We start from the raw sequence: 23,629 nt of genomic DNA, 5'->3' as shown, positions 1-23,629 counted from the left end.
GGCTGGAGGCCAAGGATTATGTGACCATTTAGTGGACTACTGGGTTTCCAGACTGATTAATATTATAAAGATGCTTGCAGAAAAATAGTCAAAAAATACATTATTGAGATTAATAAATGCATGTGAGCAGTCATGTTTGAAAGTGTGAATATGTATATGTGAAGGTACATGTGTGTACATTATGTTACAATATTTGATTGCAGAAGTAGCGTAGTGGATAGCACAATGCTTTACGGTACCAGGGACCTGGGTTCAATTCCTGCCACCTCATCTGAGGAGGGTTTGTACGTTCTCCCCATGAACATGTGGGTTTCCTCCGGGTGCTCCGGTTTCCTCCCACAATCCAAAGATGTACCAGTTGGTAGGTTAATTGGTCTTTGTAAATTGTCCTGTGATTAGGGTTGCCAACTTTCTCACTCCGAAATAAGGGGCAAAAATAGCAGTCAAATACGGGGCACTTGTGTTTACCCCGAGAAAGACTACCATGACCATAAAGCCTTGCACGGGCACCTGTGCGTGCATGCGTGACGTGTGCATACGTGTACATGCCGATTTTTTTTCTACAAATCGGTTTTGACTTAATCTTCCTGATTCTGATACACTGTACATACATTATTTCTACTTTATATAGGCTGTGTATTAATCATATCATTCCTGCGTTTACTATATGTTAGTGTTATTTTAGGTTTTATGTGTTATTGGTATGATTTAGTCATAGTAGTAGTCATTATTATACTTTATTGATCCTGGGGGAAATCAGTTTTCATTACAGTTGCACCATAAATAATAAATAGTAATAGAACCATAAATAGTTAAATAGTAATATGTAAATTTTGCCAGTAAATTATGAAATAAGTCCAGGACCAGCCTATTGGCTCAGGGTGTCTGACCCTCCAAGGGAGGAGTTGTAAAGTTTGATGGCCACAGGCAGGAATGACTTCCTATGACGCTCTGTGTTGCATCTCGGAGGAATGAGTCTCTGGCTGAATGTACTCCTGTGCCCACCCAGTACATTATGTAGTGGATGGGAGACATTGACCAAGATGGCATGCAACTTAGACAGCATCCTCTTTTCAGACACCACCGTGAGAGAGTCCAGTTCCATCCCCACTTTGGTAGGTTATTTATTGGATCTGGGAACGCTCAAAAATTTTTCCCATATAAATTAATGGTAATTGCTTCTGCACTTTACGCCACTTTGGCTTACAAACGGTTTTATAGGAATGCTGTACCTTAGCGGGGGAAATACGGGACAAGGGTGGTCCCATATGGGACAAACCAATTTAGCCCAATATACAAGATGTCCCGGCTAATACGGGACAATTGGCAACCCTACCCATGATTAGGCTAGTTTAAATTGGGGGATTTCATGGACTTTCTGAAAAACCATTAACTTGGGAAATGTACATTAATTTCAAGCTGAGGTACCTCAGTTGGAGATGGAGTGGACCAAAGCATGGGCTTCCAATGAGCACCATGGGAGTGGACCAGTAAGGCCTTCATGGCATAACGTGATCTTCTATTCATGGTGTGTGTGTCAAAGATCTATCACTTCCAGGCAGAGTTACGGGCAAAGGGTCCAAGCACAGAACACAAAAACACATTAAAATATCAGCAGGAGCAGCCCTTCAAACCTAATCAACCCTGAATGTGATCATGGCTGATCTAAAATGGTCGCAATTCCTTTTCTGTGTCATTTCTCCATACTAGGATCAGGGAATACAGGTCCATAATTCCATAAAAGAGGCATCACAGGAAGATAGGATCATAAAGAGAGCTTTGGGCACGTTGGCTTTCATAAATCAAACTACTGGGTGCAGGAACATTAGAACATTACAGAGTTTTTGACAAGGATAGGCCTTTCGGCCCAACAAAGCTTATCAAATTCCTATTTACATGGTGTGTTAAAATAACTATTGAGTTTAGATTTGGAAGTCTCTAAGGTACTACTCTCAACTACAGAACTAGGTAGTTTGTTCCATGTGTCCACAGCTCGCCGTGTAAAGAACTGCTGCCTGACGTTAGTCTGAAATCTACCCTTAACCAGTCTCCACCTATGGCCCCATGTCCTTGTTGATCAATTAATTGTGAAATAACAGCTGACATCCATCTTTCTTATACTCTGAATGATTTTGAACACCTCTATCATGTCTCCTCTCATTCTACGTCTGCTTAGGCTAAAAAGGTTAAATTCTTTCAGTCTTTCTTCATTGCTTATACCCTTCATGAATGGAGTTGGGATTTGACGCTAAAGTTGTATAAGAATGATCCTGGCATGAAAGGGTTAACATACAGGAGTGTTTTGTGGCTCTGGGTCTGTGCTTGCTGGAGCTTCAAAGAATGAGTGGAGAACTCATTGAATTGTGTATATAGTACCATGTACCTACGCAATTTGATAAATTTACTCTGACTTTGAAATCTACCAAATATTGAAAGGCATAGAGTTGGGTGGCAGGGTGGAGATATGTCTCTACCTAAGGGCAGGTGCAAGGTGCTGCTTCCTTCCACTGGCCTGCAGGTCATCCTTGGGCAAGGTGCAGCATCTGCTTAGCGCCCCCCCCCACCCCCCCGCCACCTCGCCTCGATCAGGGTCACTGAATCCACGGGAGCAGGAGGTGGATGGTCGTATGAGCAGTTGGTGCAAATCACAAGTCCTGGTTATGCGACCACTGACGCCAAGCAGACAATCTCTGAAGAATATTGATAATGGCTGGGGCCACCCGTCTTGTAAAGACACTGCCCAGAAGAAGGCAATGGCAGATCACAATTTGCCAAGAATAATCATGATCAAAGACCATGATCGCCCATGTCATAAGACAAGACACATAATGATGGTGATGCTGATGAGCTATAGTCGACATACAGAGGTTTTTTTCAATAGTGGGGCAGTCTAGGACCAGAGGGCACAGCCTCAGAATAGAAGGACGACCCTTTGAGGAGGAATTTCTTTCACCAGAAACTGGTGAATCTGTGGAATACATTGCCACAGAGAGATGTAAAGGAAAGTTATTGGGTATATTTAAATCGGAGGAAGATAGATTCTTGATTAGTAAGGGCGTCAAAGGTTACAAGGAGAAGGCAGGAGAATGGGATTGAAAGGGAAAATAAATCAGCCATGATCAAACTCATCAGCAAACTCGTTAGGCCGAATAGCCTCTGTCTCATGTGTACTGGTTTTGTAATGTGATGGAGTAAGGCCTTCCAGTTGCAGTTTGAGAGAATGATTGTACTCTACCTTGCAAAGTCACTGAAGTATGTATTTAATTTTACTCTATGCTTGTTATAAAATGGAGGCCTATCATTTGTGTTACTGAAGGTGTTAACGATTCGCTAGTGGTTAGCAGAATGTTTTCAAATTCATTAAACACCTACAAAGAGTGGATATTTTTCAGGCTCGTGACCCCTGTGAATGAACACAAATATTCTTTAATCAGAGCTTGGATTGTTCGGAGGCAATCTATCTGGCTCTATTTACTGCCACCGCCTTTCTCGATTCTAATTGGATGGGGGAGGATGTGCACTGCCTTATTCTGTTCAATGTGCAGAGGTTGAACAGGTCATTTGGCCAGTAAGTGGCAAAAGAGAATTCGCCAAGTAACTGAACCTTGGGGGTCAAAAAACAATGAGTCCAACTTACACAGACATCTTGTAATGGTTACAAAGAATCTCATAGATGAGCTTTAATAGACTGAAGACAATGGGGAGTTGGAGGAAAAGTCATCAGGCATTTCAACTTAATTTTGGTAATGAATTTAATAATTCATTCTATTATCCAATTAACCACCTTAAATAAATTGACCCTCACAGAGCCTAATTTGTAACCTATCATGTGACTTAAAATAATGAGGCATTGCAGCTCTTCCTGTTGCCATGGTGACTGTTGAACATGAGCCACAACAGTTTGATGAACTCCCTCTCTCTCTGCCAGCCCATTAGATCAGGGCCTGTGTGGAGGGCAGTTCCCAGAGGAATGACAGGGTTGGAAACCACTGGCAGATACGTAAAAAAAAAAACCCACAATCTAATGCTGTACATTTGAAGCATCAGGGAGGGATCCAATGGAATGATGCTAAAGGCAGTGGAGTAACACACACAAAATGTTGGAGGAATTCAGTAGGTCAGGCAGCATCTGTGGAAAGGACCATTCATCAGGATTGGAAAAGAAGGGGCAGGAGCCAGAATAGGAAGATGGGAGGGGAGGGAAGGGAAGGCATACAAGATGGCAGGTGATAGTTGAAGCCAGGTGAGGGGGTAGGTGGATGGGTAGGGGAGAGGGTGGGGGAGGTGATAGGTGGAAAAGGTGAAGGGCTGATGAAGAAGGAATCTGATAGGAGAGGAGAGGGGACCATGGGAGAAAGGGAAGGAGGAGGGGAACGAGAGGAAGGTGTGGGAAGAGAAGGGGTAAGAGGGGTGCCAGACTGGAGATTGGAAAGGAGAGAGAAGGGGGAGAAATTACCAGAAGTTTGAGAAATCAATGTTCATGCTGTTGTGTTTAAAGGCTGTGAGGACAATTTTTGCCCAAATTGTAGCTGCCATTAAACATGAGGAATATTCATGCTGATTGCCAAGTTCTTCTCTCTGTCTTTTGCAGCCATTGTTAACAGCACAGCAGTTGGCCTCTGCTGTGGCAGGAGTGATACCAACCAGCAATCCCACCCTCAATCAGCCAATCCTCATACCGTTCAATATGGCGGGACAGCTCGGTAGCCAGCAGGGGCTCGTTCTCACGCTGCCAGCCGCCAATTTAACCAACATCCAGGGCCTGGTTGCCGCGGCTGCCGCTGGAGGTATTATGACATTACCACTTCAAAACCTGCAAGGTAAGCCGCTATCGCTCAACAACGAGCATGGAACCGGTCTGAAACTGTATGTCAGTGCCATCACAGATAGTTTTTCTTCTTGTATTCAATCTGCTTTGATTACTTCAAGCTATTTCTTCCATTGACGGTCGAATATATTGTGCGTGATACCGTGGGATTTCTGATCTGTTTTACATGCGGGTCCCCGGCTCTTAATATTGCAATGATAAGGTGGTGACCTGCCAATGGCTTTTGAAGCACTTTGATATTTCTATCAAGGATTAACTTAAGCTGGTGTTCCGCTTTCTGTTACAATATTCACTCTCAAGTTCGGGTTTACTGTCATACAACTGTATGCACAAAAACTGCCAAACGAAAGAACGTTCCTCCAGACCAAAGGAAACAAAACGGTACCTGTAATTCACACATAACACATAAAGTAATACTACTACAAATAAATTAACAATTTATAAAATACAGTGGATTCTGGTTAATTGGGACACATTGGGACCAGTACATTTTGACCCAGTTAACTGACTGCTCCAATTAGCCGAAGTTTTATGGAAATAATTAAAAAGGTATTTAAAAAAAGACAAACTGTTGTTTAACTAGATAACAAATTATGTATTTAAATGAAATACAGAACAAATTATAATACTACATATACTGCTACAGTATGATAAAACTATTTCTAACTGTTCCTAATAGTTATCGGCCAAAGAATTCATCCAGTGTATGCTGCTGTGTTCTTTTGATTGACTGTAAATGACAAAATCAGTGCAGACGCCAAGTGCAGATAATGGACTGCTTTTGTAGAATGTTATTGATGATTGCATCCTCTAAGTCTTCATTTTCATTCTAACATTCAAGATGATAGTCGATACCTTCAAATTCTTCATAGTCCCTAACTTGTTGAAGTAGTAATATTGTTTCATTTTCACTCCCGGCTACTTCTGGCATCTCTAAGCTTGAATGCTTGAAACTGCAGTGAATAAAACAGTCTTGAATTGTCTTACTACTTATTTCTCAGCAAATATCGGTAATAAAAATCACTGCCTTTTGAACATAAGTGATGCTATTTAAAAACTGTTTGCTCCAAGCATGACGTAATGTCTAATGGCCACACAATGTGCACCTGTCTGATGCTCGATAGAGGATGAGGGGCTGGCTTGCTGTTGTTGTTTTATTGCTTGTTCTGCTCTGCACTGTAAAGCGTTATGCCAATTGCTCCGATACTGTTTCCCACAATCTATTAGCTATCTTATTAAAATTAACAATAAAACCAGCGTTCCCTTTTGTGAAATAGAATTATAGTAGCTTATAATAATTTTTATGGCTTAAATTGTACTGCTTCCACAAAAAGCACTTTATTAAGTGCATCTACTTATTAATGCAAGTATCTAGTCAGCAAATCATGTGGCAGCAACTCAAATGTATTCAAGTATATAGACATAGTTAAGAGGTTCAGTTGTTCTGACCAAACGTCAGAATGGGGAAGAAGTGTAATCTCAATAACTTTGCCTGTGGAATGATTGTTGGTGCCAGATGGGGTGGCTTGAGTATCTCAGAAACTGCTGATCTGAGTATCACAGAACCTGCTGATCTCCTGGGCTTTTCACACAACAGTCTCTAAAGTTTACAGAGTATAGCGAGCAGTGGTTCTATGGGCAAAAATGCCTTGTTAATGCAAGGTCAGAGAAGAATGGGCAGACTAGTTCAGGCTGACAGGAAGGCGACAGTAACTCAAATAACCACGCGTTACAACAGTGGCGTGCAGAAGAACATTTCTGAAGACACAGCACGTCCAAGACCATGGACACACACTCAGAGGCCACTTTACAAGAGGTACCTAATGAAGTGGCCACAGAGTGATAATGAACCGGATTCTAATTCCGAGAATTCCAAAGTCAGTGGTTGGGTTGAGTTGCTCTCCAATCTTGGCAATTTACTTGCAAACATTTTGTCGGCCTACGAGGAGACACCATCGGTGCACTATTAATTGTGATGTGTCGTCCAGATGCTTGGCCTTTATATACTCATCAATAAGCTGATTGGTTGTCATTACAGGAACTCAGTTGTGATGTAGGTAGGAAATCTCATCGCTGATTGGTTGTGTGGCGAACTTTGTGCGTTGTGGTCTGGAATGTCGCCCACATTGGCTTATGGATGGGATTGAGGCCAATGTGCCTGTTTACAGAACTGTTCAGGGAAAGCCACACTTCCTGGAATTCTCTTGCATGCCGCGTGTTTGCTTGCTTGTGCCATGACTTTCACTGATGCCCAGCTGAATTTGTGCCCCTCTCGATTTTCAAGGGTAGAGACTAGGGAGAGTTGGTCATGCTGCTTCACAGCCAGCTGAAATTCATGGATGCTTGTGGATGGTTTTCTCCCAGTTTGGCCGACGTAATATTTGTTGCTCTCCCCACACTGGATTTTGTAGACCACATCGGCCTTGTCCAATAGCTTGGTTTGTTCCTTTGATCTGCAAAGTACTCTCCACAATGTTGTGACTGAAATTCTATCCTCCAAAGTTATGTCATTTTTGGTCTTTTTCTGTAACCTGTACATTGAAGCACCCATTTGAACCGTCTAAAACCAAACTGAATATGAAGTTTTTTCTCTACCAACTCAGCACCCAGGAACCTTGTTACCTACATTGGCCACAGACCACACCACGTACAGATCCTCTCTCTTTGCTCCTTAACTTCCATGCATTGCCGTTACCTGAGCTGGCAACCATGACAGTGAAATAGAGTTTTTTATGATCATTATCTGCCTGCTGTCCCTATACAGGCTCTATTTCTGAAGTATACAGACAGAGAGTGTTGGAAATGCTCATTAAGTGAGACTGTGCCGCTGGCACAACAATGGAGTTATGTTTTAGGTCAGTGAACGTTTCTCATCAGCTCTGATGAATGGTCATTCACCTGAACCATTACTTATTATTTAATTCTGGCTCGTCGATGCTGGTGACCCTGTACTAAAGTACGTAAAAGGTCCTTTTCCATGTGTCTCGGTTGTGATCTACTAATTCCCAATGGTAGTCCTCAAAAAGTAACTTACAGACAATAATGTCAGTGACTGAAGGTTCACTTCATTGCCTTCGATAAATACAGTACTGTGCAAAAGTCTTAGACATATAGCTAGGGTGCCCAACAATTTTGCACAGGACTGTGTCTGTCAATGTGGAGCGGGGAGCAAGTTTGTAAATCTGGTGGGAGCAATGTCGACCGTTTGCTCTTTTTCATCGATGATGCCTGGCCTGCTGAGTTGCTCCAGCATTCTGTGTGTGTTGCTTTGGATTTCCAGCATCTGCAGAAATTAGCTTTTTTTGGTGCAACAGTACAGTGTAATAAAATTACTATATTACTGTGCAAAAGTCTTTGGCACCCTAGTGGTGTGTGTGTGTGTGTGTGTGTGTGTGTAGCCTATGTGTGTTGCCATGTTTCTTGCACCAAAACAGCAGGCTCACGACTTTTCGTCCCTCTTCCCTCCGGGAGAAGGCTCAGGAGCTTGAAGACTCATACGGCCAGATTTGGGAACAGCTTCTTTCCAACTGTGATAAGACTGCTGAACGGATCCTGACCTGGATCTGGGCCGTACCCTCCAAACATCCGGACCTGCCTCTCGGTTTTTTTGCACTACCTTACTTTCCCTTTTCTATTTTCTATTTATAATATATAATTTAAATTTTTAATATTTACTATCGATTTGTACTCCAGGGAGCGCGAAGCGCAGAATCAAATATCGCTGTGATGATTGTACGCTCTAGTATCAATTGTTTGGCAACAATAAAGTAAAGTAACCTAAACGTACATCTTTGGAATGTGGGAGGAAATCAGAGCACCCGGGGGAAACCCTTGCAGCCACAGGGTGAAGGTAGAAACTCCTTTCAGGCAACAATGGAATGAAATGCCAGTTGATAAACTCCCTCGGGCTTCCAGCCAGGCCAGCGTGCCAATTTTAACCGACTTTTTGATGGCAAACTCCGCCATCTTCATCAGGGATGATGCCCAGGCATGTCTAGTCCTGTGATATATATATACTCAACTCCCATTGTCCGTCCCTCCTGATTGGTTAGTCCTCAACCAATCAGGTTTTTGTGGTCCCATCTTGTTTAAAGTTATATTCCAGTTCTTACTGAGAGCGAGACCTTTGTCATTGAAATTTTTATTCTCTAGTCTTGTTTCAATGGCTTCCTTCAGGTCATCCCACAGTAGTTCTGTGCCTTCGAATTCAATCATTGTGTATGCAATGTTCTGCTACCATTGATTTCTCTGGGTAATCCAAACGGATTCACCTCCTATTTTCCTTGATATGGGTCTTTACTGTGTGCCCCATCTGGCTGATATGTGCTGTTCCACATTCGCAGGGAGTCCTGTAAACGCCAGCCATCCTGAGTCATATATATGCCAGGAAAGCACCAGATCCTTTTTGAATACCAGTTGATTATCACTGGCAGTCGCTTTCCAGTCCTGAAGAAGAATCTCGGCCCAAAGCATTGATTTAATTCCTTGGAGCGTAGGAGAAAATGAGTGGAGATTTGATAGAGGTATACAAAATTATGTGGGGTATAGATAGGATAAATGCAAGCAGGCTTTTTCCACTGGAATTGGATAAGACTAGAACTAGAGGTCATAAACTAAGGGTGAAAGGTGAAATATTTATGGGGAATATGAGAGACAACTTCTCCCCTGCAGAGGGTGGAGTGAGTGTGGAACAAGCTGCCAGAAGAAGTTGTGGATGCTGGTTCAATTTCAGAATTTAAGTTAAGTTTGGATAAGTACGTGAATGGGAGGGGTATGGAGGGCAATGGTCCCGGTGGGGGTCAGTAGGAGTAGGCAGAATAACAGTTTGACTTGGACTTGGTGGGCCGAAGGGCCTGTTTCTGTGCTGTAGAGCTCTATGAATCCACATGTAGCAGTAACACTCCTGCACACATTTTACTACAGCTGTTTAGTTAGCCAACATTTCATATAATCAACAGCTGCTATGGACGCTGTGCCAAACTTTGCTGAATGTTATAAGTTTGCATAGCAATTATCTTCCATTTCTTAGCATTGGGCTTTCCTGGATGTCACTTGTAATTGAACAGAGCCTGAGCAGATTTGAGTATCTGTTATTAATCAGAAAAACTGACAATCAAAAATACAGTTTTACAAATCTCTTAGGATGTTACTATTTGAATTAAAAGGTCTAGTCCCTCCCACAAATACCAGACTCAGATATTTGATGTGGAGTTTGGGGTGATGTGTGGGGAGAACCTTTCAACTCTATTTTTAAGATGCTAAAATCTCAACAAATCTACTGTTGGGATGTATCGTAAGCAGATTTTAATGCCTATGCATTAGGACAGTTTAATTCAGATTTCCTTTCCCCATTTTGACATGTTGGTCCACGGCCTCCTCTTGTGCCACGACGATGCCACCCTCAGAGTGAAGAAGCAACATCTTGTATTCCATCTGGGTAGCCTCCGACCTGATGGCATAAATATGGACTTCTCCTTTCGGTAAAAAAAATTCCCTCTCCCTCCCCTCTTCATCTATTTCTCACTCTGGCCTCTAACCTCTTTTCACCTGCTTATCACCTCCCCCCTATGTCCCCTCCTCCTTCCATAGAACTACAGAACCATAGAACACTACAGCACAGAAAACAGGCCATTTGGCCCTTCTAGTCTGTGCCAAAACTTTATTCTGCCATTCCCATTGACCTGCACCCAGTCCATAGCTCTCCAGACCTCTCCCATCCATGTATCTATCCAATTTATTCTTAAAACTTAAGAGTGAGCCCACCTTTACCACGTCAGATGGCAGCCCATTCCACACTTTCACCATTCTCTGAGTGAAGAAGTTCCCCCTAGTGTTCTCCCTAAACCTTTCCCCTTTCACCCTAAAGCCACATCTTCTCCTATTTATCTCTCCTAATCTAAGTGTAAAGAGCCTACTCACATTTACTCTGTCTATGCCCTTCATAACTTTGTAAACCTCTATCAAATCCTCCCTCATTCTTCTACGCTCCAAGGAATAAAGTCCTAACCTGTTCAATCTTTCCCTGTAACTCAACTCCTGAAGATCCGGCAACATCCTAGTAAATCTTCTGTGCACTCTTCCAATCTTACTGATATCCTTCCTATAGTTAGGTGACCAGAATGAGATGGGATGTCTCCCATCCACTATATAATGTACTGGGTGGGCACAGGAGTACATTCAGCCAGAGACTCATTCCACCGAGATGCAACACAGAGCGTCATAGGAAGTCATTCCTGCCTGTGGCCATCAAACTTCACAACTCCTCCCTTGGAGGGTCAGACACCCTGAGCCAATAGGCTGGTCCTGGACTTATTTCATAATTTCCTGGCATAATTTACATATTACTATTTAACTATTTATGGTTCTATTACTATTTATTATTTATGGTGCAACTGTAACGAAAACCAATTTCCCCCGGGATCAATAAATTATGACTATGACTATGACTAGAACTGCACACGATACTCCAAATTTGGTCTCACCAATGTGTTATACAACCTCACCATAACATCCCAATTCCTATACTCAATATTTTGATTTATAAATGCCAGGATGCCAAAAGCCTTCTTTACAACCCTGTCTACCTGTGACGCCACTTTCAGGGAAATATATATCTGAACTCCCAGATCTCTTTGTTCCTCCGCACTCCTCAGTACCCTACCATTAACTATATATGTCCTACCTTGATTTGTCCTTCCAAAATGCAACACCTCACACTTGTCTGCATTAAGTTCCATCTGCCATTTTCTGGCCCATTATTCCAGTTGGTCCAGATCTCTCTGTAAGCTTTGAAAGCCTTCCTCGCTGTCCTCAATGCCTCCAATCTTAGTGTCATCAGCAAATTTGCTGATCCAATTTACCACATTATCATCTAGATCATTGATATAGGCAACAAACAACAATGGTCCCAGCACAGATCCCTGAGGCACACCACTAGTCACAGGCCTCCAGTCTAAGAAGCAATCGTCTACTACCACTCTCTGTCTTCTCCCACACAGCCAATTTCGAATCCAGTTTACAACCTCTCCCTTTCTCCTACAAACGTATGATCCACTCTCCTCTCCTTTCATTTCCTTCCTCTCCCACCCTTTATCTTTCCCACCCACCTGGCTTCACCTATCATCTTCTACCTATCCTCATTCCCCTTCACCCCCACCTTTCACTCTGTTGTCTTCCACCTTCCTTTCCAGCCCTGAAGAAGAGTCTCAGCCTGAAACGTCAATGGTTTATTCATTTCCATTGACGCTGCCTGACCTGCTGAGTTCCTCCAGCATTTTGTGTGTGTTATGAGAACAGTTAACAGGCAGGAGCACACAAAATCACAGACTGTATATTTTAATAATCCTTTCTGTGAATTATCATTATGAAATAGCTTGCACATCTAGCCATTTCCAATTGGCCTAAAAATTGACTGGGAATGTCTAAAACATGTCCGTCTTTCAGTTCAGCAGATAACCCCTGGAAGGGTGTTGATTTTTTTGGGGACGGGGGGAACCAGCTTCCTCTGACGTTCATGTCTACACTTCACATCTGTTCCCTCAGCTATTCTTTAGTCATGATTGTCATTTATGACAATCATGAGGCTACTTAACAAGATAAGAGCCCATGGAATTACGGGAAAGTTACATACGTGAATACAGCATTGGCTGGTTGGCGAAAACAGAGAGTGGGAATAAAGGGATCCTATTCTGGTTGGCTGCCGATTAGTAGTGGTGTTCCACAGGGGTCCGTGTTGGGGCCACTTCTTTTTACATTGTACATCAACAATTTGGATTATGCAATAGATGGCTTTGTGGCTAAGTTTGCTGACGATACAAAGATAGGTGGAGGGGCCGGTAGTGCTGAGGAAGCAGAGAGTCTGCAGAGAGACTTGGATAGATTCGAAGAATGGGCAAAGAAGTGGCAAATGAAATACAATGTTGGAAAGTGTATGGTTATGCACTTTGGTAGTAGAAATAGATGGGGAGAGAATTCAAAGTTCTGAGATGCAACGGGACTTGGGAGTCCTCGTATAGGATACCCTTAAGGTTAACCTCCAGATTGAGTCAGTGGTGAAGAAGGCGAATGCAATGTTGGCATTCATTTCTAGAGGAATAGAGTATAGGAGCAGGGATGTGATGTTGAGGCTCCATTAGGCGCTGGTGAGACCTCACTTGGAGTACTGTGGGCAGTTTTGGTCTCCTTATTTAAGAAAGGATGTGCTGACGTTGGAGAGGGTACAGAGAAGATTCACTGGAATGATTCCGGGAATGAGCGGGTTAACATATGAGGAACGTTTGTCCGCTCTTGGACTGTATTCCTTGGAGTTTAGAAGAATGAGGGGAGACCTCATAGAAACATTTCGAATGTTGAAAGGCATGGACAGAGTGGATGTGGCAAAGTTGTTTCCCATGATGGGGGAGTCTAGTACGAGAGGTCATGACTTAAGGATTGAAGGGCACCCATTCAGAACAGAAATGCGAAGAAATTTTTTTTGTCAGAGCGTGGTGAATCTGTGGAATTTGTTCACGGGCAGCAGTGGAAGCCAAGTCATTGGGTGTATTTAAGGCAGAGATTGATAGGTATCTGAGTAGCCAGGGCATCAAAGGTTATGGTAAGAAGGCGGGGGAGTGGGACTAAATGAGAGAATGGATCAGCTCATGATATAATGGCAGAGCAGACTCGATGGGCCGAATGACCTACTTCTGCTCCTTTGTCTTATGGTCTTGTGACATGTCCCCATTCATCGGAGTTCTGTTGCCAATCCTAATTGAAAAGTTAAGGGCTGAGAATTTGATTGTGTTTTTAAATTTACATAATCTTCATGTTTTAATTAAATTATAGAAATTAAAAGTGTTTTAAACAGCACCACAGTATTGTAATGGTTAGCGTGAGGCTATACTGCTTGGGGTGTTCCAGAGTTCAGGGTTTAGTTCCAGCACCATTCTGTGGGGAGTCTGTACATCCTCCCCATGGAATATGCGAGCTTTATTCCAGGTGCTCCAATTTCCTCCCTCAGTACAAAGATGTACTAAAGTTCAAAAAGTCCATAGTAAATTTATTAGCAAAGTACATACATGTCACCTGATACAGCCCTGAGATTTATTGTCTTGTGCGGACACTCAATAAATCCAAAATAGAATCAAGGAAAGACCGCACTAGCTTATGCGGTCTGCCATTGTGCAGAAGACAACAAACACTGCAAATGCAAAAAGAAAGAAATAATATTAATTCATAAATAAACAACAGCTAATGAGAACGTGAGATGAAGAGTACTTCAAAGTGAGTCGGTAGGTTGTGAGAACATTTCAATGATGGGACAGGTAAATTTGAGAGAAGTTATCCAGAGGGCTTAAAAAGAGGATTTTTATAGCAGTCATAGAGTCCATTCTCACGTACGGATGCGCGGCGAGGACACTCACCAAGACTATGTGAAAGTCTCTAGATTAGGGGTCGCCAACCCATCGATTGCGATCGACCAGTCGATCTTTGAGACTTTCCCAGTAGATCCCGAAGATAAATCAGAAATAAATACACAAATACTGTTGTAATGTGAGCATTATAAAAGTAAGTAATACTAATTAGGATAATGGTAATATAGCAATATTTTCACTAAAAAGCTGTTTGTAAAGAGAGATTGTTTCCGGGTTGTGGGGGTTTAGTTCCGTTCTTTCTGCCCAGTGCGCATGTGTGTAGTTCCCCCACCATGCACCGCGTTTTCAGCATAGCCTGTGCTGCATCAAAGTGACCAATCAGATTAGGGATAAGAGTACAGACTGTTGCAAACATCAATATACGGCAGTGGTCCCCAACCTCCGGGCCGCGAAGCATGCAGTAGTGCAGCGGTAGTCGGAATGCACACAGCACACCTTTAAGAAAAAAAGCTGAAATAAACAAGCTAATTAGTTAGGTGCCGCCCGGCACGAAAATGTCGGCTCAGATCAGAGGCAACGCAATCGGCAATCGTTCGTGATATCCTGATAGCATAGCGGAGGCTCCACTATGAAAGAAGGTGAAAACATACAAATTCCATCCAGAATGGGAAGAGGAATTTCTGTTTACCTTGGTGAAAGACAAGTGTGTATGTATGTTGTGCCACCAAACACAAGCACTGACTAAAAGAGGGAATCTGGAGCGGCACCACAAAACCAACCACCAGGAATTTAAAGACACCTACCCCCCGAAGAGCGCAATTCGTGCCTGGAAGTTGAGTTGAAATCGGGGTTGAAGGCCCAGCAATCGTTTTCCACAAAACATGCTGCTCAAAATAAGGCTGCTGTTGAAGCATCATTTCGTGTAAGTCACCTTTTGGCTAAACACAAGAAGCCTTTTACAGATGGCGATTTATTCAAGGAAGCAATGGCCATTACCGCAGAGACTGTTTTTAATGACTTCAGAAACAAAAACAGCATCACAATTGCAATATATAATATACCGCTTGACCCTGCAACAGTGACAAGGAGGGTACAGTCACTGTCAGAGGATGTGAATGTTTTTCACTACAATTCGATGAATCCCTGGATGTAATGCAAACAGCTCAGCTTGCTGTATTTGTCAGAATGGCTTTCCAGGATTTTACAACAAAGGAGGACTTCCTCACTCTTTTGCAATTAAAGGAAAGAACAGGAGGTGAGGATATTTACAATGAGTTTAAAAAAATATGTCCGTGAAAATGACATCCCCATTCATAAACTGGTGGCAATTACTACTGATGGGGCCAAGCAATGCGCGGTGTGTGCGTTGGTTTTATACCACTAAAAGTCAGTGCCTACTTCGGGTCAACTTATCTATGTGAAATTGCATTTTCACAGATGAAAATTATTAAATCAAGTACAGGAGCTGACTTACTGACAGACACCTCACTAGGGTTGTCAACTTTCTCACTCCCAAATAACGGACAAAAGTAGCAGTCAAATCCCAGGACATTTGTGTTTACCCCGAGAAAGACTACCATGACCATGAAGTCTTGCACAGGCACCTGTGTGCGCATGCACGAACGTGCCGATTTTTTTTTTACCCCACGAATCGGTTTTGGCTTAATTTTCATTATTTCTACTTTATATAGGCTGTGTAGTTATCATATCATTCCTGCTTTTGCTATATGTTAGTGTTATTTTAGGTTTTATGTGTTATTTGGTATGATTTGGTAGGTTTTTTTTGGGTCTGGGAACGCTCAAAATTTTTTTTCCATATAAATCAATGGTAATTGCTTCTTCGGCGTAAAGCATTTCGGCACGAAAGGTTTCATCGGAACGTTCTACCTTAGCGGGGAGAATATGGGTCAGTTGGCAACCCTACACCTCACAGACTGTCTCAGACTGGCTGTCTGTAGTTATGAGCCAAATTTCAGGGAATTAGCAGAAAGTATTCAGCCCCAATCATCACACTGAGTGCAACAGTCAATTTTTATTCATTTATTTTTCGTGTTGAAATAATATTAAATAATGAAACTTAGAATTAAAGGTGTGAAGTATTGTAATATTCTTAAAGAAAGACAGCTATGGCCTGTTTGATATGCTAGTTACAGTGTTTTCTTGTTTGAATTAATTTGAAAGTTTGACAAAAGTATTTTGTGTAATTCAAATACAATTCGCCCAAAGAAAAGGCCTCAAATTGGAAGTACAATCTGAGCTGTTCATTCTCTAAACGATTTAGTAGGTAGATCTTGCCTTTCACTGAGGTCGAGGTAGGGGATCTTGGGCTTAAAAAGGTTGGTGACCACTACTCTAGATGGTTGCTATACACGAATGCTCCGGATGGCTCTTGATGTGAGTTGGCAACAGCACATGACGAACGTCGAGCTCTATAACGACCTACCGATGCTCACCACTAAAATCGAGGTGAGAAGACTGCAACTAGCGGGGCACTGTCTACGCCACCCCGAGCTACCTGCCAGCCTAGTCATTATATGGGAGCCCAAGCACGGGAGGATGAACCCTGGGCGCCCTCCCAAGACTATGGTCAACACGCTCCTAGAAGACAGCGGCGCGGCTAATGTAGATGAACTGAACACACTGATGAGGGAGAGGGAGAAGTGGAGAGTCCGTCATCGTGCCCAACGCCGGCCCCCTGGGCCTGAGTTGACGTAGTAGTAGTATCCTCTTTGGTTCATGAACTTCACCAGGTAGGTTAATTGGTGGTTGTAAATTGTCCCGTGATTAGGTTAGGGTTAATCGATGTTGTGGGGATGCTGAGACAGCATAGCTTGACAGGGTGGAAGGGCCTACTCCGCATTGTATCACTAAAGAAAAATTTTAAAATAAATTTAAAAACATAATACATTTAAAACATCATGAGATGATCTTGTTAGACTTGAGTACCTGTCGTTGTGGTTATCCTATGATATCCCTATGTAAATATCCCTTTTTTTGTAGCTCAGACAATGCCACAATCCAACCGTATCAGTGCCTGTAGGGTGGTTGTTACCATGAGGTGGTCTAAATCGGTCTCTGACGAGAAAGAGTGTTGATTAAGTTCAAGTAAGTTCAAGTTTATTGTCATCTGACTGTTCGTAGGGTAGTCATAGTCATACTTTATTGATCCCGGGGGGGAATCTGGTTTTCGTTACAGTTGCACCATAAATAATAAATAGTAATAGAACCATAAATAGTTAAATAGTAATATGTAAATTATGCCAGTAAATTATCAAGTAAGTCCAGGGTGGCTCAGGGTGTCTGACCCTCCAAGGGAGGAGTTGTAGTGGGGTAGAGATACGTCCCCTCCACTAGGTGGGAGGTCACCTTTGGGCAACGTGTAGCACCTGCTTAGCCCCCCCGACCAGGGTCAAGTGAAGCCATGGGAGCAGGTGGTGGGTGGTCATATGAGCAGCCGGTGCAGATCACAAGACCTGGTTACGTGACCACTGATGCCAGGCAGACAATCTCTGAAGAGTATTGATTGGGGCCACCTATCTTGTAAAGACACTACCCAGAAGAAGGCAATGGCAAACCACTCTGGTAGAAAAATTTGCTGAGAGCAATCACGTTCACACAACACGGCACAGGATGATGATGATGATGATGAATCTTGTTACCTACCTTTGAAAATTTCTGATCATCTAATACTTTTAAGAGCGATTGAAGACCACTGAGTCAGTCAACACATTCAGTTTCAGCAAATCCCTGCAGAGGTCAAGTTTTGATTATAGACTGTTCTGTCTTTGGAAATAACTTGGCAGCGAGATCCAGACCAGTTATAATTCTGGGGCTGCACACATTATGTGCAGATAGACCATAAGACATACAGTAGGAGAAGAATGCAATGCTTCTCTCAAACTGCAGCAAGAAGATCTTACTCCATGACACTGCAAAACCAGTGCTCGTAAGACCATAGGACATAGGAGCAGAATTAGGCCATTCGGCCCATCAAGTCTATTCTGCTATTCTATTATGGCGGATTTATTTCCCCTCTCAATCCCATTCTCCTGTTTCCTTCCAGTAACCTTTGAACCCCTTACTAATCAAGAGCCTATCAACCTCTGGTTTAAATATACACAACGACTTGGCCTCCAAAGCCATCTTTGGCAATCAATTCCACAGATTAATCACCCTCTGGCTAAAGAAATTCCTCCTCATCTCTGTTCCAAATGAGCATCCTTCTATTCTGAGGCTGTGTCCTTGGGTCCTAGACTCTCCCATTATAGGAAATATCCTCTCCACATCCACCCTATTTAGGCCTCTCAACATGCAACGGACTCCAATAAGATCACGCTCCCCGCTTTCGTCTAAGTCCAGTGAGTTCAAGCCCAGAACCATCAAACGCTCCTCATCTGTTAACCCTTTCATTCCTGGGATCATTATCATGAACTTCTGGACGCCTTGCAATACCAGCACCAGCTTTCTTAGATAAGGGGCCGATAATACTCCAAATGGGGTCTGACCAATGCATGATAAAGCCTTCATTGTAGAAATCACATAGGGACCATGTGGCCCAGTTCGGGGCTCAACATTACCTCTGTTTTTTCTTACACCTTCAGGGACCAACCATTTCTCTGAACAGGAAATTTTTACACGGCCTGAAAAATGCGCAGCACTTTAGAAGTTTTTTCTGTAATATGCATTATATGAAAATTTAGAATGAAACTTGAGAAATCGCATAGTTTTATTTTTATTAATTGAAGGGTAGAATGAAGTACCGTACAACAAAGAAAATCTTTCACGTTTTGTAAGCCTTTTCTAGCTGTGTCTGATTCCAGCTGTGTGGCAACAAAAGTCACGTGCGTGGGAGCATTTTAGTTTCTGCGTAGTTGCGCACCCGCGCAGCTTAGTGTCTGCGCCAGTTCTGAGACCTGTCCCATGTTTTGTTTCCCCCAGTTATTTCATTATTAAGTTATTCTCTCTCACAGGACCATCAACTCCCCTGGATTCTCTTGCTTTCCTCTCTCGGGCAATCTACAGTCACTGTTTAACCCGCCAGTCACCTTTGGAATGAGCGAGGAAAGCAAAACACCTGGAACAAGCACGGTCACAGAGAGAACGAGCAAACTTCACGCTGAGGGCACCTGAGGTTAGAATAAAACCTGAGACTTGGAGCTGTTCAGCTCCTGTTCAAACCGCTATACCACTGTACTTTTATCTGCAGCCATTTTAACGTTGAGGTCAGACATTGTAGTTATTACAAGCTGCCATGGAATATAGTCGCAGTTTCTTTACACAATCTATTGAAGAAGGAAAAGAGTATAGATAAAGAATAATGAATATACTTTAATCTACAAGAAGCACTGCCAAGAGAAAGCAGCAGTACTGAAGAAGGGTCTTGGCCCAAAACGTTGACTGTTCATTCATCTCCAAAGATGCTGCCTGATCTGCTGAGTTCATCCAGCATTTTGTGTGTGTTCCTCTCGATTTCCAGCATCTGCAGAATCTCTTGTGTTTATGATCCCTGCCATCCAGACTATGCTCTCTTCTTGCAACTGCTCATCGAGAAGGAGGTACAAGAGCCTTGGGTCCCACACCACCAGGTTCAGGAACCATTATTACCTTCTTCCATCAGGCTCCTGGACCAGCGTGGCTAATTTCACTCACTTCAACACTAAACTGACTCCACAACCAATGGACTCACTTTCAAGGAATCCATAGCTCATGGTCTCAATCATATCTGTTCATTTATTTATGATTATTATTTGACTGTTTTTTGTATTTGCCTGTAGCACACCACTAGTCACAGGCCTTCAGTCAGAGAGGCAACCCTCTACAACCACTCTGGTGACTCCAACAAAGCCAATGACTAATCCAGTTTACTACCGTATCCTGAATGTCAAGTGACTGAACCGTCTTGACCAGCCTCCCAAGCAGGACCTTGTCAAATGCCTTGCTCAAGTCCATGTAGACAACATCCACTTCCTTGCCCTCATCCACTTTCCTGGCAACTTCCTCGAAAAACTCTATAAGGTTGGTTGGATGTGGCCGACCGAGCACGAAGACGTGCTGACTATCCTTAATCAGTCCATATGTATCCAAATACTCCTATATCCAGTCCCTTAGTATACCTTCCAATAACTTTCCCACTACTGGTGTCAGGCTCATCAGCCTATAATTTCCTGGTTTATTTGTAGAGCCTTTTTTAAACAACGAAACAACATTAGCTCACCTCTAATCCTCTGGTATCTCACTTGCCTAAGGATGATTTAAATATCTCTGCTAGGGCCCCAGCAATGTCTGCATTTGCCTCCCATAGGGTCCAAGGTACCACCTTGTCAGGCCCTGCGGATTTATCCACCCTCATTTGCCTCAAGATAGCAATCTCTTCCTCCTCTGTAATCTGTATAGTGTTCATGAAGTTGTTGCCGTTTTGCCTTACTTCTGCAGACATTGTGTCTGTTTCATGAGTAAATACAGATGCAAAAAATGCATTTCAGATCTCCCCCCCATTCTTTTGGCTTCACACATGGATTACCATTCTGATCCCCCAGAGGACCAATTTTGTCCCTCGCAATCCTTTTGCTCTTAACACATCTGTAGGATCCCTTAGGATTCTCCTTCACCTTCTCTGCTAGAGCAACTTCATGCCTTCTTTTAGCCCTCCTGATTTCTCTCTTAAGTGTCGCTTGCATTTCTTATACTCCATAAGCACCTCATTTGTTCCTACCTGCCTCTACCTGCTATGTACCTTTTATTTTCTTAGCCAGGGCCTCAGTGTTGCTTGAAAACCAAGGTTCCCTACGCCTGTTATCTTTACTTTTTATTCTGACAGGCATTGTACTCTCAAAATTTCACTTTTGAAGGCCTTCCACTTACTAAATAAAACCTTTGCCTGACAACAACCTGTCCCAATCCACACTTGCCAGATCCTTTCTGAAATCATCAAAATTAGCATTTCTTCAATTTAGAATCTCTCAAAACTATCTGTAGAAACTTGCAAGAGCATTTGGTGACATACCAAATCTCCTCAAACTCCTAATGATGCTGGTGTGCCCTCTTTGTAACTGCATCAATATTTGAGAAAGCCAGTATCGATTTATTAGAGTCATATTTAATTAAATTGACACCTCTTTGAATAAGTCACAGGGGGATTGATGAGGGAAACATAGCTGATGTAATGTACGTAAACTATCAAAAAGGTTTTGATCAGCTGCAACATAATAGGCTCATCAACAAGATGAAAGGCAATAGAATAAATAAAATTTTGGAAACAGATTAATAATATTGGTTTTGGTGTGCAGAGAAATGTACTGCAGAGTTCACCAGCATTTCTTATCTAGAACACTGCTTTTTCTAATCTACACTCATTAGCTATTTTATCAGATACCTGTACACTTGCTTGTTAATACAAATATCTAACCAGCCAATCCTGTGACAGCAACTCAATGAATACAAATATGCAGACAGGTTCCAGAGGTTCAACTGTTGTTCAAACTAAACATCAAAATGGAGAACTGCGATCTAAGTGACTTTGACCGTGGAATGATTGTTGGTGCCAGACAGGGTGGTTTGAGTATCTCAGAAGCTGCTGATCTCCTGGGATTTTCATGCACAACAGTCCCTAGAATTTACAGAGAATGGTGTGAAAAGCAAAAGAAAATTCCAGTTCTGTAAACAAAAACACAGAACTGAGAGAGGGTCAGAGGAGAATGGCCAGACAGGTTCAAGCTGACAGGAAGATGACAGTAACTCAAATAACCATTTGCTACAACAGTGGTGTGCAGACGAGCCTCTGAATCACAACACATTGAACCTTGAAGTGGATGGGTTACAGCGGCAGAAGGTCACCAACTCACACTCAATGTATGTTCATGACTTAAACCTGGACGTAAACGACATATTTATAAATGACTCAAAATTTGGAGGCATTGTGTACTGTGAACAGGCTAGTGATAGACTTCAAGGAGATGTAGACCAAACAGAAAGAAAAGTGACAGATGAAATTTAACACTGTTAGATGTAAAGTGTACATTTTGAGAATGAGAATAGGTCAATATAAACTCAATTCTGAAAAAGGTATAAGATCAATCCAGGATATTGCAGATTGCTTGTTAGTTGAGGTCACACAAATTGAATTATGCATATAAAATTCAAGCCAAACTTATAAAGTTTTTCAAGGAGGTTACCAGGAAAGGTGATGGAGGAGACAGTAGACACTGTCAACAGTACTGTGCAAAAGTCTAATACCTAGGCTGCCTAAGACATTAGCACAGTAGAGTATTTGTCAACGTGGAGCAGGGAGCAAGTTTGTACATCTGGCTGGAGCAAAGGATGCTGGGAATGGTGAGGGTGGAGCACCATGGGAGGGATGTGGAACAGGTGGCAGAGACGGAGTGTCAGGGGTGGAGTGGTGTGGGTACAGAATCACCCAGCCCTGAGACACCAGGCAAGCTCATTTGATTCCAACAAATCAGTTTATTGATCATAACAGAATGTCTCTCTGGTTCTTCCCGCTCCCTTTCCCTTTTCCCAACCATGATTGCCCTCTCCCTGCCCCCTTCCCACTCTCAGTCCACAACAGAGACCCCTATCAGAATCAGGTTAATCATCACTCACATATGTCATGAAATTTGTTTTTTTTTTTGCAGGAGCAGCAGCAGTACAGTGCAATGCATAAAAATTAATACAGTACTGTGCAAAAGACTTCAGCACACTATCAATATATAACGTGCTTAAGACTTTTGCAGTGTACTGTACGTGGACTTTACAGTCCCACATGGGAGGCTGGTCAAGAAGGTGCAGTCACTTGGCCTTCAAGATGAGGTAGTAAACTGGCTTCACAGGAGAAGCCAGAGAGTGATAGTATACGCTTTCCTTTTTGACTAGAGCCCTGTCTAGTGGACTGGTCCCAGTCAGTGGGGAAAACATGGTGGTGTGCCTCAGGGTTCGGTGTTGGGTTCATTGTTGTTTGCCATCCAGATCAATGATCTGGATGATAATATGATGAACCGGATCAGCAAATTTGCAGATGACACCAAGTTTGGAGGCGTAGCGGACGACGAGGAAAGCCCTCCTGATTTTCTCCTTGAGTGCTCTCAAGTATTGCACAATACGTATTTGCAGGCACCACCTTCTTCTTCTTAACCAGGGCTTCAATGTCTCTTGAAAACCTTTTATTCCGACAGGAATATACAAACTCTGTACTCTCAACATTTCACTTTTGAATCCCTACCACTTTCTGATGCTATCAAAACTGGTTTGTCTCCAATTTAGAATGTCAACTGGAGGACCAGATTTATCCTTTTCCATAATTGCCTTAAAACTAATGGGATTATTGTCAGTGGATACAAAGTGTTCCCCTACAAAATAAGGTGCTGTATTAGCATAGTGGTTAGCATAATGCTATTACATCTCGATTCATACTATTCCGATGTCACCTGTAAGGACTCTGTATGTCTGCCCT

At 42.6% G+C, this 23,629-nt stretch overlaps 1 protein-coding gene across 2 annotated transcripts in view; it reads left to right on the top strand.

Annotated features, from left to right (window-relative positions):
- pou6f2 (POU class 6 homeobox 2) overlaps window positions 1–23,629 on the top strand; it is a 711,266-nt gene that overhangs the window by 343,732 nt on the left and 343,905 nt on the right. For both annotated transcript variants that reach the window (XM_063066795.1, XM_063066786.1), the window contains one exon: window positions 4,592–4,820. In XM_063066795.1, the coding sequence (XP_062922865.1) occupies window positions 4,592–4,820 (229 nt within the window). The remainder of the gene's footprint in view (window positions 1–4,591; window positions 4,821–23,629) is intronic.

Source organism: Mobula hypostoma, chromosome 1 (genome assembly GCF_963921235.1).
Source record: "Mobula hypostoma chromosome 1, sMobHyp1.1, whole genome shotgun sequence".
In the NCBI taxonomy this organism is placed as follows: domain Eukaryota; kingdom Metazoa; phylum Chordata; class Chondrichthyes; order Myliobatiformes; family Myliobatidae; genus Mobula; species Mobula hypostoma.
Note: the sequence above shows the minus strand (reverse complement) of the source record. Positions and strands in the feature narration are given on the sequence as shown.